Below are 26,145 nucleotides of genomic sequence, written 5' to 3' on the forward strand. Positions count from 1 at the left end.
TTGCCATCAACAATAAAAAGGGGCTTATGTTGTCAGTAGTAAAGTCAACGCTGCAATTACAAAGTGAAAAAGAAAAACGAATAAAATACAGTTTACTGAAATATGCACTTTGTTTTAAAAAGTACGAAAATAAATCTTTTAAGACTATTTTGCATTAGTTTAATTGTGTTTCCCAGCAAAAACTCGGTAATGGGTAGTACTTCCCTAACCACTTACTTTTCAATGACTACTACCTCCCGTCAGCATTACTTAGAAGTACTCTAGTAATGACTTTCTTCTAATCTGATATAGAAGTACTTTATTTTCGGCTTTGTAATTTTGTTGGCACATTTTATTCAATTGCGTGTTAGAAATTGTGTTTCACAAAAAAGAAAACAAAATTAGTTTTGTATGTGAAAACCATTATTTGACGCGCAATAAAATAGCTAAGCATTGGTGCAGTGAGTAGAACATTTGACTGACAAACCGAAGTCCCTGGTTCGTATTCTAGCTGGCTCTTTTTATTATTAAAAATAAAACAACTTACTCAACAACTGTTTTGTAAGACAAATTGCAAGTACTTCTTTAACTCCCTATTTGTAAGCGAGCGTAGAAGTACTTGCCTCCAATGACATCACCGTGTTAAAATAATGACTCAAAATGCTAATAAAGAAGTAGTGCAAAGAGGTTTTATTAGCTTTTTAGCTCATTACTTTTCAATGTAAGTTTTTCCTGGGTTAATTTTAAATATTTTTTTGCTGTTGTTTATTTGTAATAAAGATTTATGATTTCTTTTTTTCTCTCTAAATTTAATTTATTTAAAGAAATTCTACTATAAAACCCGTATTCATTTTCAATTATATTATTTGTTTAATTATATATATTTTTTAAGACTTGCTATTTTTCTTAAATTTACTATTTGTTTGGTTTTGTCGGTCTTTAAAATTTATTTAATGGTTGTTTTTCTTTTAGATTTATATTTATTTAGGTTTTTTTTCCAACATAAAAATTTATTTCATTATTTTTATATGTCTTTTTTATGATGTGTAAATTGTTGTGTTACCTCTCATTAAAATTTAAGCAAAACAATCAATTGTGTCTTGAAATTTAATATTGATTTTTAGATTTGGTTTTCTTTCTAAAGACTATTAAAAAGTAAGAAAAATATAATTTAGCAGCAAAATGGACTAAGTGTATTTTTTTATTATTTTATAGCTATTCATTCGAAAGTCATATATTTCTAATAATTTCAATGTTATTTTAAATCGTCTTAGCAATAACATGATAATGACTTGAAATAGTAAATTATAGCAATCTACCCCTCAATAAAAGAACTTCTAAAGAAGCGAAAAAGAAGTAGATTTTACTTCATGGAATTGCTGAAAAAATACCTGAAAATGTTATGATTTTAACAAAAGACTTGTCATAAAAGGGAAGTCATTTTTATTTAATTCTAAATTCACTACATCTGAAGTCATTCTCAGATATTTTTTTCTTGGAAAAATAGATTATTTTCGCTTCTTGGGAAGTCCATGAACATCACTTCCACAAAAGGTAAAAAAACTTCACTTAGTGCTACTTTTGTGGTGGTGATAAATGTTATTCTTTTGGACGTACTTTATTTTATTTTTGCTGTGATAGATTTTGCTGGAATTGATTTGGAAATCAATAACTTTGTTAAAAAAAGTACATAGACTTTTTTGCTGCTAAGTTGGTAATATTATCTTTTTTGTGCTCTTACTAAAAGACTTCGATTTTTATGACCTTTATATCCTTTACATAGTTTACAATTTAATATCAAGAACAATTTTACAATGAAAACTGATTTCATAAAAAATGTATTCATTTGTCTAGAAACATGTCTAGATGATTATTTAATATTAATGAATCACAGCAAGAATTTAAAGAAAATAGTTTATAGAACCAAAGGACTGAGTTGAGTGCAATCATGATGACATTTTTTCCTTTTTTAATAACATTTACTCTCTGTAGTTATAATATAAAAAATTACATTGTGTCACAAAATTACTAAAAGCTAATAGACTCTTCACATCATTTAGTGCAGTTTATAGGTTTAGTAGAATAGATCATTGCAATACATAAAAACTTCGAAATAACCTGAACTTCGGAAGTTTTGCGAAACATAATCTTTAATAATGTTGGACTTAAACATTTTTACTTAAAATTTTAAACATGTCCATTTAATTGGAATGTTGTAAGGAAAATAAAAAATTGCAAATCTTGGGTTCCCTTACTAAATGGTTTTATTTATCAAGGAAAGTTTGCCCAGGACTTCGTCTTGGGATCTTAATAAGGGGGTTAATCTACGTGAGATATTGAAGGTCAAACGTTAGCAAAATTTTGTTTAAATGATTCCTATGTACGACCTCAAATGGTACTACTTTTTAGTGGACATTTATTATTTTTACATTTTAGTTGGAGACTACTGTTGCCTACCATTAGTTCTACCAATATCCATCTATTGGCTAGAGTTCTGAAAAGTTTTGATTATTTTCCAGTTCTAATTGTTGTTATTATTGTTTGAATACAAGCACAGCGCCTTTTTTCCCATAGGTGTGCTGTTTAAAAATCGGTAAATGCCTATTTGCAAGATATATTTCTCTGTTTAACGAGTCTGACGTCATATAGGATTGCTTTTTTTATCCGTTATTATTTATAAACATTACCTCGTTCATCAGCCTCATACAACTATATACGACTTTCACTCAGTATTTGACTCTGTCTTATTCAGAAAGTGTTTAACATTACGATCGGCTTTTCTAATTGAGGTCTTCGCAGCTCTTTGAAACAGTTGTGCGAGACTTACTATATCTGCTAGATCTTTATTCTTTCAGTTTAATGTCTTTTAATCTATTACAATTCTCACGAAGTTGTTGTCCTAACCAAATGCTCGTTTCGTAAGACAACAAACTAAAAACATTAAAGATCATTTACAATTTTTCTATAACCTCTAAAAAAAATTCAAATATGTTTTCATTTATTTATTAGTATTTTTTTACTCCTCTGAGGGTTTTGATTTTTGTGTCTTTTTTTTCTGCAGTATTTTTCAATACATAAATTTTACTATTCTTTTCCTATGTCTATTTAGTTGCTAATAAAAATTTTATTTATTCAAATATTTATTACTGGTATTAGAGTAGACGACTTGTTGCTTTTATTATTCTACTTTATGAGCCATAGTTTAAATATTTATTTTTTATTATTTATACATTTATAAACAATTTTTTATTTAATTTTATTCTTTTGTTGTAATCAAATTACTGTCATGTGTAGTTGGTTTAATGAAAAAACAAATTCATCTTATAGTAGGTATCATAGTCAATATACTATTTACTAAATTATGTTGTATCTAAAAAGTTTAAGATTTAATGCCAAATATGCTTATTTCTTAAAGATTTACCCCCGTATTCATAAAGTTATTAATAGCTTATTTTACGTTTATCACGCACATTTTATTAAGAATTTATGAATTTGGGGGTCAATTTATGGTGTCAAATTATTATGTTTTTCTACCTAATAACTTGAAATTTATTAGTAAGTTTGTTTTTTGTGATTTTATAAATAGATTTATTAGTAAATTTTTCATACCTTTTCTTGTTTTAAATAATTTTTAACAAATTCATTTTTATTGAATATTTTTTTGCAAATGTCTTAAATGAATTTTTTTACTAATTTTATTTTTAAAAGGAAATTTCTATATTTATGGAGTAATTTTTAATACAATTTTTAGAACATTTTTTCGATTTATTTAAAAGCAATTTTTTTGATAATTTTTCTCCAAAAAAATAAATTTTCTATATTGAAAAAACTTTTTCCATAATTTTTTTGAAGAATGTTTTCAATAAATAATTTTTATTGAAATTTGTTTGTTAAGAACAAGACTTTCAAAATTTTCGATAAATTTCTTTATTTGAAAAAAATTTTTGCTGAAATGATTTTTTAAAGAATTGTTTGATAATTATTTGAAAATTTTATTTTTGAGGAAAATTTGTTCTTTCCTTTTAAATGAAAATTTCCATAAACCTTCGTATTAAAGACAATATTCAATATTTTTTTTAAATAAAACTTTTGATGTAAAACTTTAGAAATTATAAGTAATTTTTGTAATATATATTGTACAGAAATTTATTTATTTATTAATTTAAATTTTGCATGAAAATTCAAGTTCTTATTAGATTTTTCACAACCATAAAAATCTAAAAAGAAAGAGGAATCCAAAACGGGACGTATGATTATTATTTATATAAATAGCCATCATACGCCGTGGCGTCTAACAAAAGTGTTTGGAAGCGATATGTTTAAAGTAAAACTTAAAATTTTGATAAATTTTCTTAACTTTCACTTGATATTTGAAACTTAGATATATATAAAAATTTCAATATCATTAAATAATCGTTTTGCAAAAATATTTTGTACAACTTACTAATAAATTCCATTTAAATAAGGAGTGTTTCAAAAACTTAAGCAAAGGTTTATTATGAATTTAAAATATTTAAAATTATAAGAAGGATTTTATCATTTAAAATATGTCTGTTCAATAACTAAAAGTTGTTACTAATTGTTATTAACTATTATAAAATTATTTAAAATTTGCATTGAAATACAAAAACAACTTGTGATAGTTTGTAACAATTATTTTTATTGCACAGAAAATTTTTCATGTACTTACATGAAAAAAAAAAACGGTTAAATTTTACTAAACTAAACACATTTCTAATACACATGTGTATGTATGTGTAATAATGAACTTACTTTAATGTCTTCAAAAACAATAGGGCCTAAACTCCAGCTTCCTTACTCTCTGACAAAGACAAACTCATTATAATGATTCCATCGATTCTCTTCGGTATCAACGCCCGGTTTGGGTTCTGCTGCTGAACCCGCTGTACCGGAACCACAGCTGCCCGCCATGCGAAAACCTTGATCGTGCAACATATCAAATGCCTGTTCGATGAAACAGTGCTTCAGGAAAAAACGAGAGGTATAACGATCGGGACCACCATGATCGGGATCACGTGACTCATTGAGGGTATCACCGAAAACTTCACGGCACAAAGCAACTCGACCGCATACCAGGACACGTGACAGCTTCCGGAATTTGACGTCGGCCAGACCGTCCTTGCCAAATTGAAAACTGCCACGATATCCGATAGTTATGCAGCCGGGTGAACGTGAATCACGTTCTTTGCGCAAACAATCCGACATGCCCTGAAGTTTAAAGTAGTCGGCCTCTTTCTGTAAGCGCTGTTTTTCGCGAAAACCCTCGGGCAACTGTAAAGTTTTGTCACGCAGATAGTCTAATATGTAGCGAAAGAGTACACCATCACGATCAAGGAAATATCGGCCTTTGCTGTCTTTGATTAAATCATCCTTATTGCTAAAGAGTTCATGTAGCAATGATGATTTATCCTGTAGCAAAGAATCCATAGTGGTGGTGTAGTGTACGCCACCCACATTTAATTCAACTATTTCTGACATGTTTCTGGCGAGGGATGCTGGTGTTGGTGGTTTGGCTAATATGTGTGTTGTGTTAATTATTTTAATTACTACAAAAGTAATTGAAGTTACTACTGCTGTGACTGTTGCTGTTGTTTTGAATTTTATAATCACTTCTATGCTCTTACACTGTTACCGACACACACACACAGACAAACAATGTCGTTAATTGTTTTCCTTGTATATTTTATGCTTTATTTCCTTTTTGCCATTAAAGTCCTTTTGGCAATTTACTATTAAATGCTAGTAAGAGTGAGTGCGTGTGATTACTTATCAATCTTCTTCACTTTTATTTTTTATTTTGGTCCTTTGTTGTTTGTGTGTATTTGAAGATGTAATCGTAATACTAAATACTATTTGATTTTCTCCTCCTTTTAATGTATCTCACGTGTTACACGTTTGTTTCTTTTTTAACACACTGACACGAATAAATTTTTAAATATTCTTTAACATTTAACAGAAAAGTCACTAAATTCAATTAAATTTCTTTTAAATTTTTAATTTAAATATTTTTTTTTAACTTTTTGTGTTGTTTTTCTAGCATTTACTTTAACATATGTTTTTTTTTGCTCGACTTTTGTAAATTCCTTAAATTTTTGTTAAAGTTCAAATTAAATGTTCCTTAAAACGTGTAAAGAAAATTGTTGTAGTAACTTATTGTTTTCACAAAAAAATAAATTATATACACACTTTTCTTGTCTTTTATTAAAATGTTATAAAATTGTTGGTATACTTTTAGGCTTTTGAACCTCTTTTTTTTTCTTTTTGCTCAGTAGCTGCTGTTTTTTATTCTTTTTTTTTTTTTTGCTTATTTTGTATACATATACAATTTCTTTGTGTATATAAGAATTTATGTATATTGTTATATATTTGGTTGTTTGTAACTTTATGTATTAGAATATTGTTTGGTTTTCTCGTTTTTATATATGTATAAATGAATATTTATTATTTTCCCGTAACGAAGAATAACAATTTATCCGTTCTCAAGGTACCGTTCCTGTTGAATTCTTCAATTGAACTAAATTTTGAATTTTTCCTTATCAGCCAGCATGACTTGTTTTGCTTGTCTGTATGTATGAGTAATCAGTTCATTGAGGAAATGCTGTATACAGTTAGTGCGCGAAATTGTGGGTGAGCAAATTCCAAAACAGAGAGACAGAGAGCTGTTGTTAGGAGACAGAGAGAGTATTAACTTTTTTGTATTTGTTTCTTTTCTCTATATTTATTTTTTTCTTGCTCAGTAACAAGTGTTTGTTTTGTATAGAAAATGACTTTGAAAAAAACAGCAACAAACAAATCTGCTTCTTTTTAGTCACAGCTGTTTTCTTTTGAATTCAGAAAAATATTTGAGAGCAATAAGATTGTAAATTATTATAGAGAAAACTCCAAATGTTTTTAAATAAATTTTTTTAACAAATTTTTTAATAAAATGTATTAATTAATATCGATGAGGTAATAAATCTGTTGGTCACAGAAAAGCTGCTACTGGACCGGTAACCATAGCTGCCCGTCATGCCATATAACAAGGAGTTATAACGATCGATGTTTTCTAGCGACGATATGCGATAGTAAGGCTTTGTGATTGGTGTGTCCAAAAGGATATCTTATATTGTCTTAAAAAAGGAATCCATTACGATAAATCGAATTAACAAAGAATTATTGCAACTTTTGGTGACACCAAAAGGATCTTGAAATCTTTGCAGACATCATTGGAAATCTGTATCGAATGTAAATTGTTAGTTTAATGTGAGCATTAATGGAAATTGCGGAATTTGTGGCAATAAATGAAAGTGTAATATTTGAGAAAACCTTGTTTTAAGTAAGAAGTGGTTGCCTTACCTATGTTATAGTCAAGACCTTGTGCATTACTACTAATTGTTCGATCGATACAGAACAATCTCTTTGGTATACGAATTATTCAATATTCATTCAATATGTTCATTCATATAACAGATTCTTGAACTTAAAGGCAATATCTGTTAAAAACAATTTAAATGGCTCTTTCTATCTGGTGAAGGCTTCACTTTAGAAAAGTGCTTACAAAATGGGTTTCATTTTGCAGAAATATGGAAAAAGTTAGTGTCTAACTATTATAAGGATTAGGACGAACGACGAGTTTCATATAGCACGACGAACTAGTCGACAACAATTCGTTGCGTAAATTCGTCGAATGGAACACAATCAAATTATTCGTACTGTGAATTCGTTTGAAAATTTGTTTATTCGAAATTGGAAAAAGTAAGAAAAAGGAACAAAAATTATATTTTTGTAAACCTCCACGATTTTTCTCCCAATTAATTCGTCGTTTGTCTGCGTAAGAAATAGAAATCAACCTATCGCATAGTTCGTTACGTACGACGAATTTCTTCATACACAATGATTGTGTACATTTTCATATACCCAAATGTGTTCTATTTCTGACGACGAAAATTGGTTTCGAAAAATTCGTCGTTCGTTCGAATTGTGCGTATACTATATAGTCAATACGTTGAACGAATTTATATTCTCTATATTTATTTTCATAAAATCACATTTTTTATTAAAAATTACCAAAATTATTATTCGCACAAGATATTTTCCTTTTACAAGTTAATATTTTTAACTTCAAAGCTGGCAATGCCTTAATATTTAACTATATGTACTAAATTCTCTCTTTCTCTAGCTGACACCACTTTTTATGACAAAAAAACCTATGTACTCTCTTTTAACAAACTTTCTAGAGTAAATGAGAGTAATGAAATATTTCCTGTTGCAAATTATGAACATATCCACTAAACTCATTTATTTACAAAATGCTTAAACAAACTAACAGAAATAACTATAGTACATAAACTATATTTATGTAAACAAGAATTTAAATGCAGCATCAGCAACAATTGACCATAACTAGAGCTCATTAAAGATACAGCAACAACATCTATATTTAAAAATGTAAATAAAAAAACACGATTTTAGTTTAAACCTTTGTATACCTTTTTTTGATTGTTGTTTGTTTGCATATTTTAAAAAGTTGGTAGCGTAAGATTTTCTTAAATAAAACTTCACGTTTTAGTAGAAGTATGTCTGTAAATTGATTTGAATTCAATATCAATTCTTATAATACCCTAGACCTATTTATTGGGAATGGTATTATGCCATTTTCAATAGGCTTCGTCTCCGGTACCATAGAAGAACATATTCGGGGATTAAGTTGTTCCATTTTTAGTAGGCAATAGATAATGTTCCAAATGTCATTGAATTATCTTTATTACAAGGTTTACTAAATAATTTTAATACGATTGTTATACTTTAAGGTGGATATAGGACCTATATTATTGTGCGTTACCAACATCAGCACAAATCCAATATACTCTGCTCACTAAGTGGCGTGGGGTATAATTACATTTCCAATAATTGTAGGAACATCTAAGTACTTTAATCGATCTTACCCCAAAACTGCTTCTAACGCCAAAATAAAATAAAAAACAGACACTGGTGCGTATGATTATTTTAATATACATAAATCATAATCATACGCTCTGTTGTTTTCCTACAAGTAAGCATTACAATTAAGTCAATAATAAAAGTAAAAATTTTGCGAGAATTTCTTACAAAAGAAAAAAAAATCAAAATAAAAACAATCACATCTGGGATTTGCGATATCTTGTACTGATATTTGAGAAAACGTCATTTTTGGTTCTAATATCGACCTTAACCCAAAATTGCTCCTAACGCTAAAATAAAACAAAAAGAAAAAAATGTAGCACTGGTGCGTATGATTATTTTTAAATATATAAATCATAATCATACCCACTGTTGTTTTTCTATAAGTGAGCATTACAATAAAGTCAGTAATAATATTAACAATTTTGCAAAAATTTCTTACAAAAACAAAAGAAAAATGAAATAAAATAAAAACAATCACATCTAAGATTTGCAATATCTTGTACTGAAATTTGAGAAAACACCATTTTTGTCCTTTTTGGAGACAATACAACAACGTCAAGATAACTTTATTTGTAAAATGTTGTATTATATCTAAAAGTTTATTCAATTGGCTTTTAAGGTTTCAAATTAGACATTTCTTCTATCTTCTTTAAAATATCTTCACCTAAAGCTTAAAAACTCGTGGTTTTTGTTTATTAATGGTTTCTACAATCTGAACTACTATATTGTCCCAATGACGTCTCTCCGTCAAGCAGTTAAATCGTCCAAAAAAATCTAAAAATTGCGTTTTTTTTTGACATGACCATACGATATCTTTCCTTTAGAAAAGTATACCTTGGTTTGTGGATTGAAAAAATTTCGGCCTGTGCAATTCTGACCTCATTGACATACTGTTTGAGTTTCTGTTCTTAATTGAAGCATTTTCCAGAGTAAACTTAAAGCCTCGTAAGCGTTGTTATGAAGGTTTATTAGACTTTTATGTCCATAGAACTCATGGATATTTAGCTTTGGTACACACAGAAAACAGATCGATGGGAAATCGGTTACCATGATAAATATTTAGTTAAACTAATTAAAATTGTATCGCTGTTATTGAAAAACTGTACACTTAAATGATTTTCTATATTCAGTATTAAAAAACAATAATACTAATCGAATTGTGGTTTTAACAATTTCTAAATCAATAATTTGAACTGAATTGTATCGGTTATTAAATTCATTTAGCAATTCAGTAAATTCAGCCGACTTTTATTTAGGATTAAAACGTAAGAACATCAAATATTAGTCGCTACAACCGAAAAACAGTAGAAAGTAAAAAATATTGAGCACTGCAACCAATTATCAATTGAAGTAATTATTTAAAATTTAATTACGGTTAAAGGAACCAAATTCGATGTTCACAACCGATTAATTGGTAATTTTAGTTGACGTATACAAAAATAAATAAAATAAAACGAATTTATAATATAAAAAAACCTAATTACATTTGAGGATAAATTAATGCAGAAATTTGGATAAAAAAGGTAATGTTTGGTGTATTTTATATCTTATTCTATTTTTTGTGTTATCTTTCTATAATTTTTAATAATTTTACAGCAGCGGAAAGGCGTGGAAAGATAGTGTTCCTTTGAAAATGTTGAGCAGAATCAAGAGCAAAATCCCTGTTTATTACCATGAAAATCTCAAAGCAAAAGGGGAGAAGTTATTTTATATTTATACGTTTTGTAAGTTTATACATATTTATATTTTATTTTAAATACTTTACACAAAATAAATATATTTTCAAATACACATAATCCACAAATTGTTTTTCTATAAATAATATTTCAGTTACTAATACCAATAATTTCAATCCAGATTACCGAATAATAATTAAAAATTTTTGTGTACAAGATATATTCAGTAATACTAACCGAATTATACAATAATTACAATCGAATTTTGGGATAGTTGTTAGAACCGACTGAATTCGATTGGAAACAAATTCGGTTATCACAACGAATTTGTTTTCTCTGTGTATTGATTAACATATTCGAAATTCACATATGATAAGCTTTACATAATCGTAAAAAATCTATTTTTGCACCACTAAAGGCATATAATCTTAGATCAATCTTCTACTCTATGAAATATCAACTAACTTTCTATTATCTGAAAAAATGCAGGAGATTTTCGAAATTTTCGATAAATTATTGTAATAAGATTATACATTTTATAAAAATTCTCAGATCGTTTTTTCTATTCTACAGAAAAGCTACACTCAATTCTAGAGAAAATAATTCATTCAATTAATAATTTATATATAAATTATTTCATCGATTTTCTCTTCTATCTACGAGCAATTTTGCATACTATGGAAAGTTGAAGTTCATAAAGAGAACTCAGTTTACACACACTTGTGTTTAGAACACTATTGAAATAGTCGTTATAAGCTAATGCTCATATGTATATGCATGAATGCATGCATGCATGAGATTAACATATATAAACACTTGGATTTGTACAACTTTTCGTTCTTCTGACACTGACATATTTCATTTGGCCGCAGAAGTTGTTGTTATTTTCATGCTATACACACAAATACATACATATATAATTTACTACTTTGTATATACATATGTATGTGTTACATTCTCTGTATGGTTTATTTTTATAGCAGTTGCATATTTTTAGGCATACACAAACAGTAGATGCTTTCATTATTTATTGGTTCTATGATTTACTAGAGGCTTTTGAAAATGTCAATAAAATTTTATTTATAATGTTGTACAATGTTGTTCTTTCTCCTTTTGTTAAATGCCTAGGTATGTATGTTTATGATTATCAATGTTAATGTCAACACACACACACTTGTAAATAAAGTACTAGATTTTTTCCTATGCATACAACCATTTATTCATAGTCATGTATAACATATAATAAATATTGTTTACACATCAAGTCAATCAGTAACTTTTACATGGCCAAATACATACATCTACATACATTGATTTGTGTATATGTATATACTTGGACACAATTGGAGGCCTTTATGGTCATACATTGTATGGTCATTATTAACTAGTTGTTATGGCATCAACTTTTATTAATGATGAATGTGGAAAATTGTTAAAACATGACACTTTTTTGCGTTTGTGTAAAATTGAGGCATTTTGGCAGGTTAAATTACGTGTGGAAATTTCATTATGTTTTCGATGTCGACAAAATTAAAAAAAAAATATGTAATTTGTTAAATTGTGTAACATTTTTAATTAAATTAACAAAAAAAATAGTTTTTAAACTTGACTTTTTGGTATTGGATATTTTTGGAAAAACATTTTTCAAATTTTATGCAGACCAGCAAATTTTTTCCCTTTGTCGCCTGAAATAAAATATAATAGTTTTTTTTTTTGTTTTGCAAGGAGTGAGATTTTCTCTACATAATACAGCCCAAACTTGGCAGCATTTGTTCGAATGTAAGACGTTTGTCTATAAATTATAAATCGTATCTAAAATGGGTTTATGAAAAGAAAGCTAAAGATTTCAGAAAAACTAAACAGTTTCTTGGAATATACACCACAAGGGATGCAACTGTAGCCTTCTAAATAATAAGTGTTTCAAATAACTTAACAAAATAATAAAATAATATAAAAATCATAATCATGTTCCTTTTTCTCCTAAGTTCTAAAAAAAATACTTCTATTTCATGAACATTTTAATTCTCAATTAAACATAAAATAACCTTCTATTGTACAAAACTGTCTGTAAAAACTAAAATATTAAATTTCAAAAATTAGTAGATGAATAAAAACAGTTCATCAAATATTTAATGTTTGACTTACATTACTTAAGTATGTGTCTGACATTCAAAAACTCTATAGTGCTACTAGATATTTTATCCTTTACAAAAGTTGAAATCTTGAACTTTATCAACTTGTGTGCATAACACACACACACACCGAGCGATACATATGAAGCAATGTTGACGACACAACACTTTATAAAGGATATTTCATGATGATGTTGTTGCTTATGATGATAATAATGAAGATAATCCTTATAATTTATTTATTAACGTGTTGCAACAAAATAAACACAATCCCTTTTGGTTTGAACCTGCAATAATATTCCAAATAAAAACATAAAAATATATTTTGCTTTAGATTTTCTCGTTAGATGGATGGATGGACACAACTTTTATGCAACAAGTCTCTGTAGTTTAGAAAAACTTGTTGTATTTGTACTTGTTGTTGTGTTTTTGTTTTAACTTTGTCTGCTTTGTTTCTTGCCATGATTTACTGTTGTGACATCTAGTTAATTCATGGTTAAAAAGAGTTATTAAATTTTCATAAAAATTTAAACCTTTGGTATGAAATTTATATCAAGGTTTTTTTTTAAACTGCTCAGAGATGTTATTTGTATTTAGATGGCGGAGTTAATATTTATACATATTATCCTAATAATGTTGTTATACCCTCAACCACAACCTAACAAGGTCATTATACATTCGTGCAAATATAGTGGTCATAAGTAGAATATAATATATTTATGTTTATTTAAATAATTCGAATTTTAAAAATTTTTGTGATTAATTCAAACATACTTAGATAACACAGTGGACCAAAATAAATAAAAATAGAAATAGCTGGAAGTGATAGCATTTTTCTGGAAGAGGATTCGAGTAGATAAGGAATCTGCTTTTGAAATTTGCTAAAACAACTCCAAAATCCATAGATCTTGAGGAATTAAGTGGAATCTTAAACGATTTTAGGTTTCTTTACAAATTTAGAAAGAATATGCCGAAGCCTCTTAAATATGATGTTTTAATAGTATGGAAAAACATATGTTCATAAGGGACCAATTTTTATAAGGAAAACCTCTAAAATGATGCGTTTTATAGTACTAAACACAATAAAATTAATAAACAACTTTTTTAAAAAAAAACTCACTTCTCTTCCAGCGATTGAAAATCTTGAATTTTTGGGTGACAAAAATTCCGATTTCTTAACAAAAAATCTTCAAATTTTGGTAATGAGTAATCTAGATAATGTAGTTATTTAATACATTACCTGGTAATGAGTGGTCGTTATTATTAACATTATTTAATTTTTTTGAATGGAATTTGTAGCTAATTATCTAGAGAATTAGTAAAGCATCTATCCAACGTTTGTGGTTCAAATCATATTTGATATTAGTATTTTTCAAAAAAACGTCGATTTATACTTTTATGCAAAAACTATTCCAAAAAGTATTATAAAATAACTTGTTAATGGAAAGCTAGGTTTAAGCCTGGAATTGTTGTGTAAGCACATTTACAACCAGTTATTTTTTGAATCTCGTCGAACAAAACTGACTAGTTATTCACCCCAAAAGTATTTCCACATTGCTTCACTATTACTTGTTTCCACATTGCTTCACTATTACGTATTTTCGGTTAAGAGTTGTGCATTCGTGAGCTGGATAGTTTTAAAGAAAATATCGAATGGGAGACACGATTTTTCATGTTAAATTCAATACCTTACGCAGATTTAAATAGTCTATTTCTAGTCTATCGATGGCCATTCGTGAGCTAAATCGCTTACAAAAAAGTCCCTTTCCAGTAATTTTGTTAAATTTTACAGTTTTGTTTTTTAAACAAAATTTACGATATGAGGTATCATTAGAAAGGTTTTATAAATCCACGTCTAGTGGTGTGTAAATTTTGCAAAATTATGTAAACATTTTATTTATATTAATTAACTAAAAATTTTAAATTTTTTGAAATATGACAATTATGAGCAAATGGTTATTTATGATTTATACATCATTGGACGCGGCTTTAAATTCTCTTTCAAACGATTCAAACCAAAAAAATCTTTTTTTTTCCAGTTAACGAAAGTCTATTACTTCAATTATTTTGGCAATCATCATAGAACAAAACAAGGTAAATTTTGAGAGGTATAACAAACACGCATTTTTGATTTCCCTAATGAGTGAGTCGGCCTAATGTACTTATTTTTCAAGTTGGAAGATGTTTTTAGAAAGTATTTAATAGAGAAATTGTGCTATTTATTAACGCGTTAGAATCCTCTGTTCATGAGTAAACTGCAATATTGATCGAGATAAAATCGAGAAGAACTTATGTTTATATAAATGTTATTTATGACGAATTTCATCATGATATTAATAAAACTAAGAGAATTTTAAAAGTTAAAGTAACCTGCTGAAGTAGGTTTTACACTGGGTTCAAATATAGTCCGATCAATATGTTAAGATTTCGAAGGTGTTTGCAAAAACATATTTTTATTTTTAAGAAATAGTATTATCATCTTGTCTATTTACAGACAAATTAATTTTATAAACTTGATATATTTTTATGTATTCTAAGGAAAACATTTATTTGCATTTTCCTAAATAACACAAATGATTTTATTTTCACTTTTTTCGATGTGTGGGATATAATTAAATATTGACAAAAAGGTCAAAATAAAAGCCGCCCTACTCGTTTACACAATCATACAAATATTTATTTCAAATTATTGACAAATTGTCTGAAATAAACGGAAATGGTATCACTTTTTTCTCTGTATTGATTGTTGAAACATTGATGTGTTTAAATTGTTGATTTAAGGGAATAAATAAATAAAATAAAATGTAAATATTTTATAACTCATATCTGCGTTATAACTTTTTTTCTATTGAAATAAAATGAAAAGCGGAAAGAAAAATAATACATATAGTATGAGAAGCCATTATTTATATAATTACAGAATAATTGTTTGCTGACAGTTAAATTTCAGTTTTTTAAGATATTTATTAAAAAATGTGTCAGAGGATAAATTAAAACTCACAGCACACAATTAGTACTAATCAATAGTTGATAGTAGAATAATATAATTTAAAATTAAAAAATATAAAATTTATGGAAAATTTTCAATAAATGTAAATAATTTGTATAAATCTAAAATTGAGCAAGAAGTTTTTATAAATAAATATAAACATTTGGTTTTGTTTGCATTTATAAGTAATAAAAGCAATAATTTATTTTAAATCACTGATATATTTCAATTTTGAACAAATTTGAACTAGCCCTTAGCTGTAAGTAAATATGTGCATATATCTAAGACCTCTGTAGGTTAGGATCATAAAATCCCTAAATGTATATACATCAAATCCGAATGAACGCACCTTGACCTCTATCGGGCCTGTTGTGCGCTCATTAACCAGTGTCTCAGGTGAGAATCGTAGCTTCTACATCCGGTGTACCAGAGTAGAACACCAACCACTAACCAACAGAACCCTTAATAGTAAGTTTTCCAGCTTAATAGTATAATCCTTAGAATTTTACGAAAATTTAAAATTCCAAATTTTAACCAAATTTTTTTAATAACTTGACCAAAAAGGTTTAGAATTGATTAATGTTGAAATATATTTCCAAAAAAAAAATCAATTAATAAATACTTCAAATTATTGTTATCACCTCCCAGCCTCCAAGAAAAACTTACACTGAATAGTAATGAAAAAGCTAATAAAACTTTTCACTACTTCTTCATTAGTATTTTAAGTCATTATTTCAACACGGTAATGTCATTGAAGGCAAGTATTTCCACGTTTGCTCCACGAAATTAAAAAGCCGAAAATGAAGTACTTCTATATCAGATTATAAGAATGTCATTACTAGAGTAATGTTGACTGTAATTAGTAGTCACTGTAAAGTAAGTTGCTATGGAAGTACACACCATTATCGACTTTTTCCTGGGACACTTTGCTACAAAAGAGTTTACATTTAAATTTCCATGTAAAATCTCAAACTTTTTTTAATTTAAAATCAATTTTCAATATTCAAAACTCTTTTTTTATCTAAAACATTACAAGCAATTGCATCAAGTTATTTCAGTTGTTTTTTTTTTTTCATGTTTCAGACTACAGACCAAAGTGTGGCTAGAATAAATTAACAAGAATGGGAAAATTACTTTTTCTTTTATCTGACACTTATGAAGTGAAAAAAAGCAAACGATATAGTATGATGGACATGTTGTACACAAATTGATATATGATGTGTGTTATCAAAATTCAAATGTATAGAAAAGGGGAAAATTACAAAGAATAAAATTTAATAAAAAATTCCATTAATTCAAAGGAAGAATAAAAAATATTTATTTGATATTGTATATCAACGTTTGCTATTTAGCTCAAAGTAATTTTATGCAGTTGATTTAATATACATATATTTTTTCTAATCGTTTTCCTAGAAAAGACAAAGAAACGTTGTAAGTCGTTGCACTTATACATATCACTATGTGTCATGTTTTAAAACACAGCTGAGTCCTGCAATATTCAAATAATATTAATTTGTTTTATTCACCAGCGTTTTCTATTAAATTTTCTAATATTATTGCAATATTTTATATGATATTCCACATTTTTTTCTACAACCCTGTTATTTAGCCCAACCTTATGTAAATTTATTCACTTTTGCAAGTGTTGCTTGCTTTTACTACAACTTAAACCACCATCACTACCTTAACCAACAAACACTCTCTTACTTTTACCCCGAAGTCTTAAATAAATATTTGCGTTTTCTTTCTTTCGTTCTTTCTAAAGGAATTTATTTTATAGTTACATGCATTTAGGTTTGAGTGGATAAATATAAAATTTTCTAACACCCCTACGCTTCAATAGACTTGTATCACACAAACTAAAGATGATAATTTTAAAAAATTTTAGTATTTTTAATATATATTAGTCTTTCATTATTCTTAAAGTATTTTTAGATGTAATAGGGTTTAAACTTTCGATTTAAGTTTTTGAAAAATGTTGATATTTTTCAGTTAACAAGTGTAAATTTTTTTAGTAATTTGTATACCCGTTTCTTTTTGTCATTCTGTTTGTAACACATCGATAAAATTATATATATTCTGGTTTCATATTAGATTGTGATACGATTTAGCCATGTCCGTCCGTCTGTCTGTTGAAATCACGACAAGAACGCGAAAACCTGCCTTAACGGCTTTATTTCACCGTGGTCTTTTTAGGTGGCAATTCTTTGTACATGGTTTTGTGGGTCCACGTACAAGCACCTTGCTTAAGTACTCGAGCGTTGCGTAATGACAGTCAGCATGGTATCAATTCCTATACATACCCCGAAAAAAGAAAAAACAAACACTTATCTAAAGTCTTTACAATAGTAGACTACCCCAACACCAGGTGAAATCAATCTTCAGGTATCTTACTCCGGCAGTTGGCTACCCTTTTGATGTCATAAAAAATTTCATTATTGAAAACGCAATCACCATCATCAAATAACTCATTACAGTGTATTCCTTAACCTTTAAAGCCCGCGCAACGACACTACGGATAGTCTGCAACAGCACCTAAGATCAAATTGTTGATTCAGCAACAGCACCTAGGGACAAATTAGTAGATCAAATTACGAACTCCATAATAACTTGACAAGACTTATTCCAGTGGCCATTAGGACATCAAACGATGAAGAAAAATTGCCGATATAACAAAAATCAAACAATACCACTCCGCTGCTAGATACATGGGGAAAAATCGGTCCACGTTTTCGCATAGTTCTCATACAAGTGGGCCCCACCAAGCAGTCTTAACAGTCATAACTTCTTTAAAAATATCGCTATGTTTGTTGGGTAATCAACTCATTAGTGAAAAAAACAAAGAATATTTTAAAAGGCCTTACTATTCCCGTTTCCGAAAAATATAATTTTAGTTTTTTTGAGAATGTATGTATTCACTCCCATTGGAACTTCTCCGCCCTTCTGCAAAATTGATTTGCATTTGGAAACTTAGTTTGGAAATAAAGTTTCCAAGAAAAAAAAAGAATAGACTAAAAATTGCGTGTGCCATCTGTAGTGTCCAAAAGGCCTGTTTATTAGGAGCCTTTTTAATTTTCCATCTTCATTATAAAAATGCATTTTTACTTTTTCAGCAGTGCGGTCGGACAGTTCTGAGCTACATATTTAACCTACTATTTTGGCTTACCTTTAGCCACTGACTGTCCTGGTGACTAGCTATATCACAATCTGTTTGTCCTTAGAGAAAGTCAATCGTCACATCATAGACTACGAAGAGACAGCAAAAGGCTTACGTTTGTTTTTTAGTGTCTACTCTCTTGATTATAAAGGGGACACATTTACTCTCTATCTTTTTCGGATGCATTGACTCTTTGTCGAACTGCTGGGGTGTTTATATGATTTGTTGTATATGTGTGACGGTAGAGGGGATAAAATGAAATGTTGGCTTTGTTTTTTTATTTATATTTCTTTTAATATTTTTCTGCTTTATTCTTAAGTTTTAAATAAAAGAGTAAAATGTAGTGTTTTATAAAGTAAATAAAAAATGTTTAAGGTTTCTCAAAATTTAGAGTTTTTTTTTAATAATTCTAGTTAAAAATAAACTATAACATATAATTTGAAAACGAATGGCCTTAATACTAAAAATTAAAAAAAAAAACTGAGATATATAAATCTCTTTCAACTGGAACACCCTAAAATGCATATTATTTCTTTTTTTTTCAATTTTTGCATACACTGTATTTAAGTATACATTATTATTGCAGAAGTTCTAAATTTATCTTGTTTATAAGTATCTTTATGTTTTGTGTGTGTGTGTGTGTGTGTGTGTGAATATAGTGTATATGGAAATATTTATGAGATTTATACATGTAGAAAATTGTATACTCAAGTATATGTATATAGAAAAATGTTCTTATATTTACCAGACCCTTCAGGCAGGAAGTAATTGTTGCAGTTGTTCTAAGGAAAATCTAAATAAAAACAAATGAAAATTGTTAAACTAAAAGCTTAAAATTTAAAAAAAGAAAAGATTTTTTAGAATTATAAATAAAAAATACTTTTAAGAAAAAATATAAATTAAAAAGAAAACCACAAAAAAATTTACAATTGAAAAATGAGTAACATTGATCCATAATACGATCTGAGATGTTTATGCATATTGTTTTGATTTCAAACATCGTATGTAGTTTGCATGGAGAGAATCTAGACGATAGACGTTTCTATAATTTTTAGTCTGATATAAAGTTTTAACTACATATACTATAAAATTTATACATGTATACTAGAATGTCCTGAGAAATAGCCTTTTTAAGAATTTTATGTAATCGATGCGTTTTAATGTACTAAATTAGAAAAAAATGGAAGATATATATTTTTTTTGAAATGATTTTCAGTTCCCTACCAGAAACTAAAAATCCTAACCTCAGTGTAATTTTTGAAAAATAAAAAAAATTAGAATTCTTCGAAATTGGTCTTTAAAATTTCTTAATTTTGAGCTGATTACGACAAAAATAATTTAAAAATTTTTGTAGAATATTTTTGGTCTACAATATAATTTTTAGTGAGTTGGAAAGGAATTTTATTTTCACTTTTTATCAAAATGAGTGTCAAAATTGTCGTAATTTTTAGCTCATACAGAAAAATAGTCCATTTCAGAATTTTTTTAAATTTATGTGTATAATACAATAAAAGCCGTGTTGCGGACCAGAAATAGACTGACAAAAATTTTAATTATTTTTCCGCGACAAGCTCAAAATTACGAAATTTTTGACACCCAATTCGAAAAGATTGCAGAAATTTGTTTTGAAAAAGATTATACTGAGAAGATTAAGCTGGCAGAAAACTCAGGATATTTTCAATGTATACACTTACATATACATATAATCCGGTCTCAAGCGTAGTATTTCTACAGTCTGATCAATAGTTCTGCTATATTGTCGATATAGTCTGTATTAAAGTCTAGTCTATGTTTTCTGATCTACATTCTGGTTAGTATTCAAGTCTAAACTATGTTATATAGACTGGTCTATAGTAACGACTATAATATTACTTATAGTATCCACTTTAGTTTAGTCTATTGCCCGGTCTATATGTTTTTATATAGTCAGTAATGTTGTCTTCTCCCTTTGAGAAATATTTTTGAAAATGTATACAGTAGGGTGAATACAAGGATTTATAATAGTTCTTGTTAAATTTTTTTGCTTGCAATTTTAAAATATATTGAGATACACTGATAAAAAATTAGGGTACGATTACATATATATTTTTTTATCGAAAAAAAAAAAAAAATAAATAGAGGCTGATTTATAGTCTCTACTATAATCTGATCAATGGTCGCGATCCAGTTTATAGTCAAAACTATAAATTGTCTACAGTCTGCTCAATAGTTATGTTTATAATTTCGACTATAGACTTGTCCATAATGCAGGCTTTTCCTTGAACCATGGTCTTGTTTATAGTCTAGTTTATTGTCCAGGCTACACTTTGCACTTTCGTCTAGTCAGTTCATTTATGTAAAACTGCAGAATCTTCCGAAGAAGCTAAACAAATTCACTTAGTGCTACTTTTGAAGTGATGATAAATGTTACTCTTTCGAAAGTACTTCGTTTGATTTTTGTTGGGTATAGCTTGATCTAGAATTTTTTATATTGTTTGGTCTATCGTCATGACTATAATATATGTTCGATAATCTGGCTTTGTAATCTCGACAATAGTTAAGTCTATAGTAAATTATTTGTCATATACTCTTATCTATTTTCATGTTTATAGTTTGATCCATAGCCTAGACTCGGTTGAAGTCTAAAGTTTGATCTATAGTCTAGTTTATAGTCCCGACTGCAATAATAACTATAGTCTGCTGGTCTGTACTTTACCATAGTTTGCTAGATCGCATAGTCGATAGTGTGGTTACAATCTCGACTATATGCTAGTCTTTAGACTCGACTATAGTTCAGTATCATTATTCAACATAAGTATGATCTTTAGTCTCGATTATAGACTGGTGTATGTAGAAGATTTTAAAAGTCTTTTAATTGATTGTAGTCTAGAGTCTGGTCTGTAGTCTAGTTTAGAGTCACGACTATAGCGATAACTTTAGTCTGATAGTCTGTTCTTTAGCATAGTGTACTAGATCATGTCGATTCGATAGTCCGGTTTACAATCTCGACTATATGTTAGTCTTTAGATTCGACTATAGTCCTGTATAATTTAAATGATTTCATTTCAGTACTAATCATAGCTAAATCTTCTTGAAACTGTTAAAGAAATGTATTTAATATATAATGTTTAATATTTCTTAAAAAAATATTATATATATTTTTTTTACTGTTTCAGATTTAACAAATCAATTATTTTTGGATATCCCAACATATTTTCTCTAGTGTAACATTCCTTTTAATAAAAGCACTTAACATAACCAATGAATATTTTAACATTTTCAACTAGAATAATTTCAACAACTACTACTTTGAACAAAGAAAAAGAATTTTAGAATTTAAAAAATTTAAACACGAAATAAGAAATGCATGCAGTTATTTTTCATCAGTTAAAATTTTCCAAAAATGTATAGTAAAGTTACAAGGGTAGAATTTTAATAGCACATAGTTTTCTGCAGTCAAAAATTTAAATATTTCAATTCAATTCTATATATATGAAATTGTTGAAGTCTTATGAGAATTGTCAATAAAATTGCTTTTTCTTACTCTAAACATTAGAGGCATACGTATGCAAGAACTTCTTTTGAAACAGTCTAATTTAAATTTTTAATTAAAATTATATTTATACATGCTACAAAGGCAGATTTTAATTAAAGCAATTTCCTTTTTGTCTACTAAAGTTTTTGTGTGAAATTTACACACTTAAATGGACACAAGCAAGTTTTTGGTCAATTAATTTTTCAAAATTGATTTTGTAATGGTTCGTAAAATTCAAAGTACAATGAAATAGATGAAAAAGTGTTACTGGATTTAACAAATGATAATGAACAAAATATTTAAGCCAATAAACACTAAATAGCATTGGCACTGTGAATTATTTGTTAACATATTGTTGATTTTAAAGCAAAATAGAGAATTAAAACACAAAAATGTCAAATCTAATAGTAATTAATTTTAAAATATTTATTTTACGCTAATCATAACTTTGTTTAAATTTTTATTTTAGTTGATCTATAAAACCAGAGAATAACTTTGTAATCACTTTCTATTTCTACTTTTCAACAAGTTCTTTATGTCGTTCTGATTACATTGATACATTATTGATGTGTTATAAATATATGTAAATAGTAGTTATCAAACTAAAACATAAAATTAATTAATTCGTTAATTAAATAAATTAATTTATTAATTAGTTTTTATTAATAAAATAAATTAAACTGTTTAGTTAAAAATATAGTAAAATGAAGTATGAATGTATAGTCGGGCATGGCAGACTGGCATGGTCTGTTAAAACTTTGGCTTATTTAAAAAAAAAAAAACTAAAACATTTAATTTGATTTTGAAATTAATTCCGAATTATTTTTACTTATTATTGACAAAAAAGAGGATTTCCTACAAAAGGATTCATTTGGGGATGAGAGTAAATATCCTTATAAATGTTGGTAGAGAATTTAACGTAACATTAAAGTTATTTATGTAGAATTTAATATTGTGTTATAACAGTTTTTAAAGTGAACGTTCAAGTCATTTTCTAAAAGGGTCAAATGAGGTCCGATCATTACAATAATCGTTAGTGTCCTTAGAGTTCTACTAAACTAAGTTTTCCGATTTTGTTAACATAATAAATCATTTAACGTAATTATGAGCACAAAGTCCCTATTCAGGGGTAGGTTCTATAATGACTAGGCGAAATAATAAACTGATTTTAAACATCTTGGACCATAAAAAGAGTATATGCCAAATTTCATTAAATTATCTGGAAAATTAGGACCTGTAGTTGCGCACAAGGTTTACATGGACACACAGATAGACAGACGGACGGACATAGAAAGTGATTCTGAGCCGATTGGAATACTTTAAGGTGGGTGTTGGCCCAATATTTTTAGGTGTTACAAACATCAGCACTTAAAAATTATTGACTGTTTAAGGACCTCTAGCGTGAACACAAGATTTACATGGACACATAGACAGACAGACGGACGGACATAGCTAAATCGACTCAGGAAGTAATGGTATATTCGGGGAGTGTGGAACCAATATTTTAGGTTGCTACAAACATCAGCACAAACCACATAATATTCTCCCAACTATTGTGGTGTAGGTTATAAATAATAATGAAACTTGAAAATTCTTTTTACTAAAACATTTTTGACTGTTTAAATTTAAATAAAAAAAAATGTTTGAAAAATATAACTAACCAATTAAAAAATGTATTTCTTTATTTATTTATTTATTTATTTACTTATTTATTTATTTAAAAATGTAATCAAATTTATAAATTTGGATTTAAAATAACATGTTGTAAATGAACTTACAACATATCTTATCAGAGATCAAGAAAAATATATTTTGGACTGATTCATACAACTTTTCACTTACTTATTATATGCATAACAAACTAAATAAAAAACTAATATATCCTTTCATAATGTATAGTATAAAAATAAAACTTTTCGTATAACACTGCACTATCATTCCCCATAAAAAAAAAAAAAAAAAAACATTTAATTGACTTGGCAAACGCGCTTAATTGGCATCACAATCCAATTGTAATATTCTTTGAATTGAAGCAATAGTTTCTGCAGCAACGTCAATTCATTGTGAAAGTAGAAAATTCTCTATCCTTGAACACAATCTCAGTGAATGAGTGAATGGTTGACAAAAGTATTACTACTCTGACAGTGATTTTTTTATTGCTGTCATCGTCATCAGCATCAAGTTTTATATTTTTCTTTTTTTTTTGTTTTATTCGATTTAAATTCAAACTGTTGCAACAATATGGGAAAATCGGTAGATATGTACGTGAATATGTTTTTTGCGTATTTATATCGATATATTGTGTATGAGTATATAACACTTGTATAACAAATTTTGATTGTTTTTCATTGTTTGAAAGGTATTTATGTCTTTCGTAATGTAGATTGTTTGCCATTTACACATTTTAAAAATACATACAAATTAATTTGCTATGGTAAGATCGTTTGATTTGTTCTAGAATTCTTGTGTTAAACAATTACAAATGTATATGTAACGCTACAATGAAATCAAGGAAAAACATTATTAGAATTATTTAAATAATATTATGTTTGTTACAACTATAATTTAGTTTTAATAACTAAAATGTTGACTACAATACACTATCCACAATTATAACAATGATAATGACAAATTGATACTTGTTTTATGTAATCATATGTATGACTGCCGGATTGATTTTAATTATTAATATAACGTAATATAATTACGAATACCACAAGTATGTGAATATAATTTTGTAAAAATTTATCTGGCAATTTGAACATGTTTGCTATTGTCGAGTTCAATGTTTTTTTCTTTATATATTTTGCATAAAAAGAACAATTTAAAAGCATATCAGTTAATACATATGTATCTAATTCTTGAAGTCCTCTATCTGACAGAATAAATTTTATAATTTTGATATATATTGTATTTATGAAAAATGCAACAGATTAAAAGCATAATACTTTTTCTACCTTAAGGTGCTTAAGTTTTCAAAGTATAATAAAATAAAAAAAAAATATTTTTAATTAAATGCAAAATCATGCTTCAACATAATATTTACGTTGTTTTTCGTTTGATATTCACTAAAGTCTGCACATTCTACAACATACTAATAATTAAATTATTTTACAGAATTTTTTTTAGCCAAATGGTATGTATGCGAATTTATTAACTGGCAAAATATACATGTATGAAATATATAAAAAATAAAGTTTTATATTTTTTACCTAAAATATCCATTCTGTGGAGGGGATTATCGAAACCCCTTTACATAATTTTTAAGAATATATTAAGGCATTTAGTTTTTGATATTAACTTTTATGAGATTTGAGAATTTGTATACCCACCATCAAAAAAGATTAGAGGATGGTATTGATTTTGTCATTCCGTTTGTAACACATCAAAATATTAATCACAGACACACAAACGTATATATATTCTGTGTCTTCATAAATTCTATGACGATCTAGCCATGCACGTCCGTTTGTCAGTTGAAAGCACGAAGAAAGAAATAAACAAGTTTTGTATGAGCCAAAATTTCTCTACTAACTTTTGTGAGGATCGATCTATAATTGATCGATCCTGCTTAAGGCAATATTAAGAAAATTGATTTAATACTTATTAGTGGCTCAGAAATGCGAGTACAGAGATGAAATTTGTATTTAAAAACTATTATTTGACGTGCAATAAAATTGATACAAGCAGAGAAATAACATTCGACATGGTTCGACATGGTAACTATATCTAAACTATGTTCACTGTAACAATAT

General features: G+C 27.6%; 1 protein-coding gene across 1 annotated transcript; it reads right to left on the reverse strand.

The window, feature by feature from the left end:
• Nucleotides 1-4,752: 4,752 nt before the first annotated feature.
• On the reverse strand, nucleotides 4,753-6,020 carry LOC111690531 (BTB/POZ domain-containing protein KCTD12). Its single transcript, XM_023453035.2, has one exon. The coding sequence runs from the start codon at nucleotides 5,476-5,478 to the stop codon at nucleotides 4,795-4,797; it is 684 nt and encodes a 227-aa protein (XP_023308803.1). The 5' UTR covers nucleotides 5,479-6,020; the 3' UTR covers nucleotides 4,753-4,794.
• Nucleotides 6,021-26,145: the final 20,125 nt, after the last annotated feature.

Source organism: Lucilia cuprina, chromosome 4 (genome assembly GCF_022045245.1).
Source record: "Lucilia cuprina isolate Lc7/37 chromosome 4, ASM2204524v1, whole genome shotgun sequence".
NCBI classification, from domain to species: Eukaryota; Metazoa; Arthropoda; class Insecta; order Diptera; family Calliphoridae; genus Lucilia; species Lucilia cuprina.

What these genes read in the sequence shown, in the direction of transcription:
- LOC111690531 (XM_023453035.2), bottom strand. Translation starts at nt 5,478, where the DNA reads ATGTCAGAAATAGTTGAATTAAATGTGGGTGGCGTACACTACACCACC.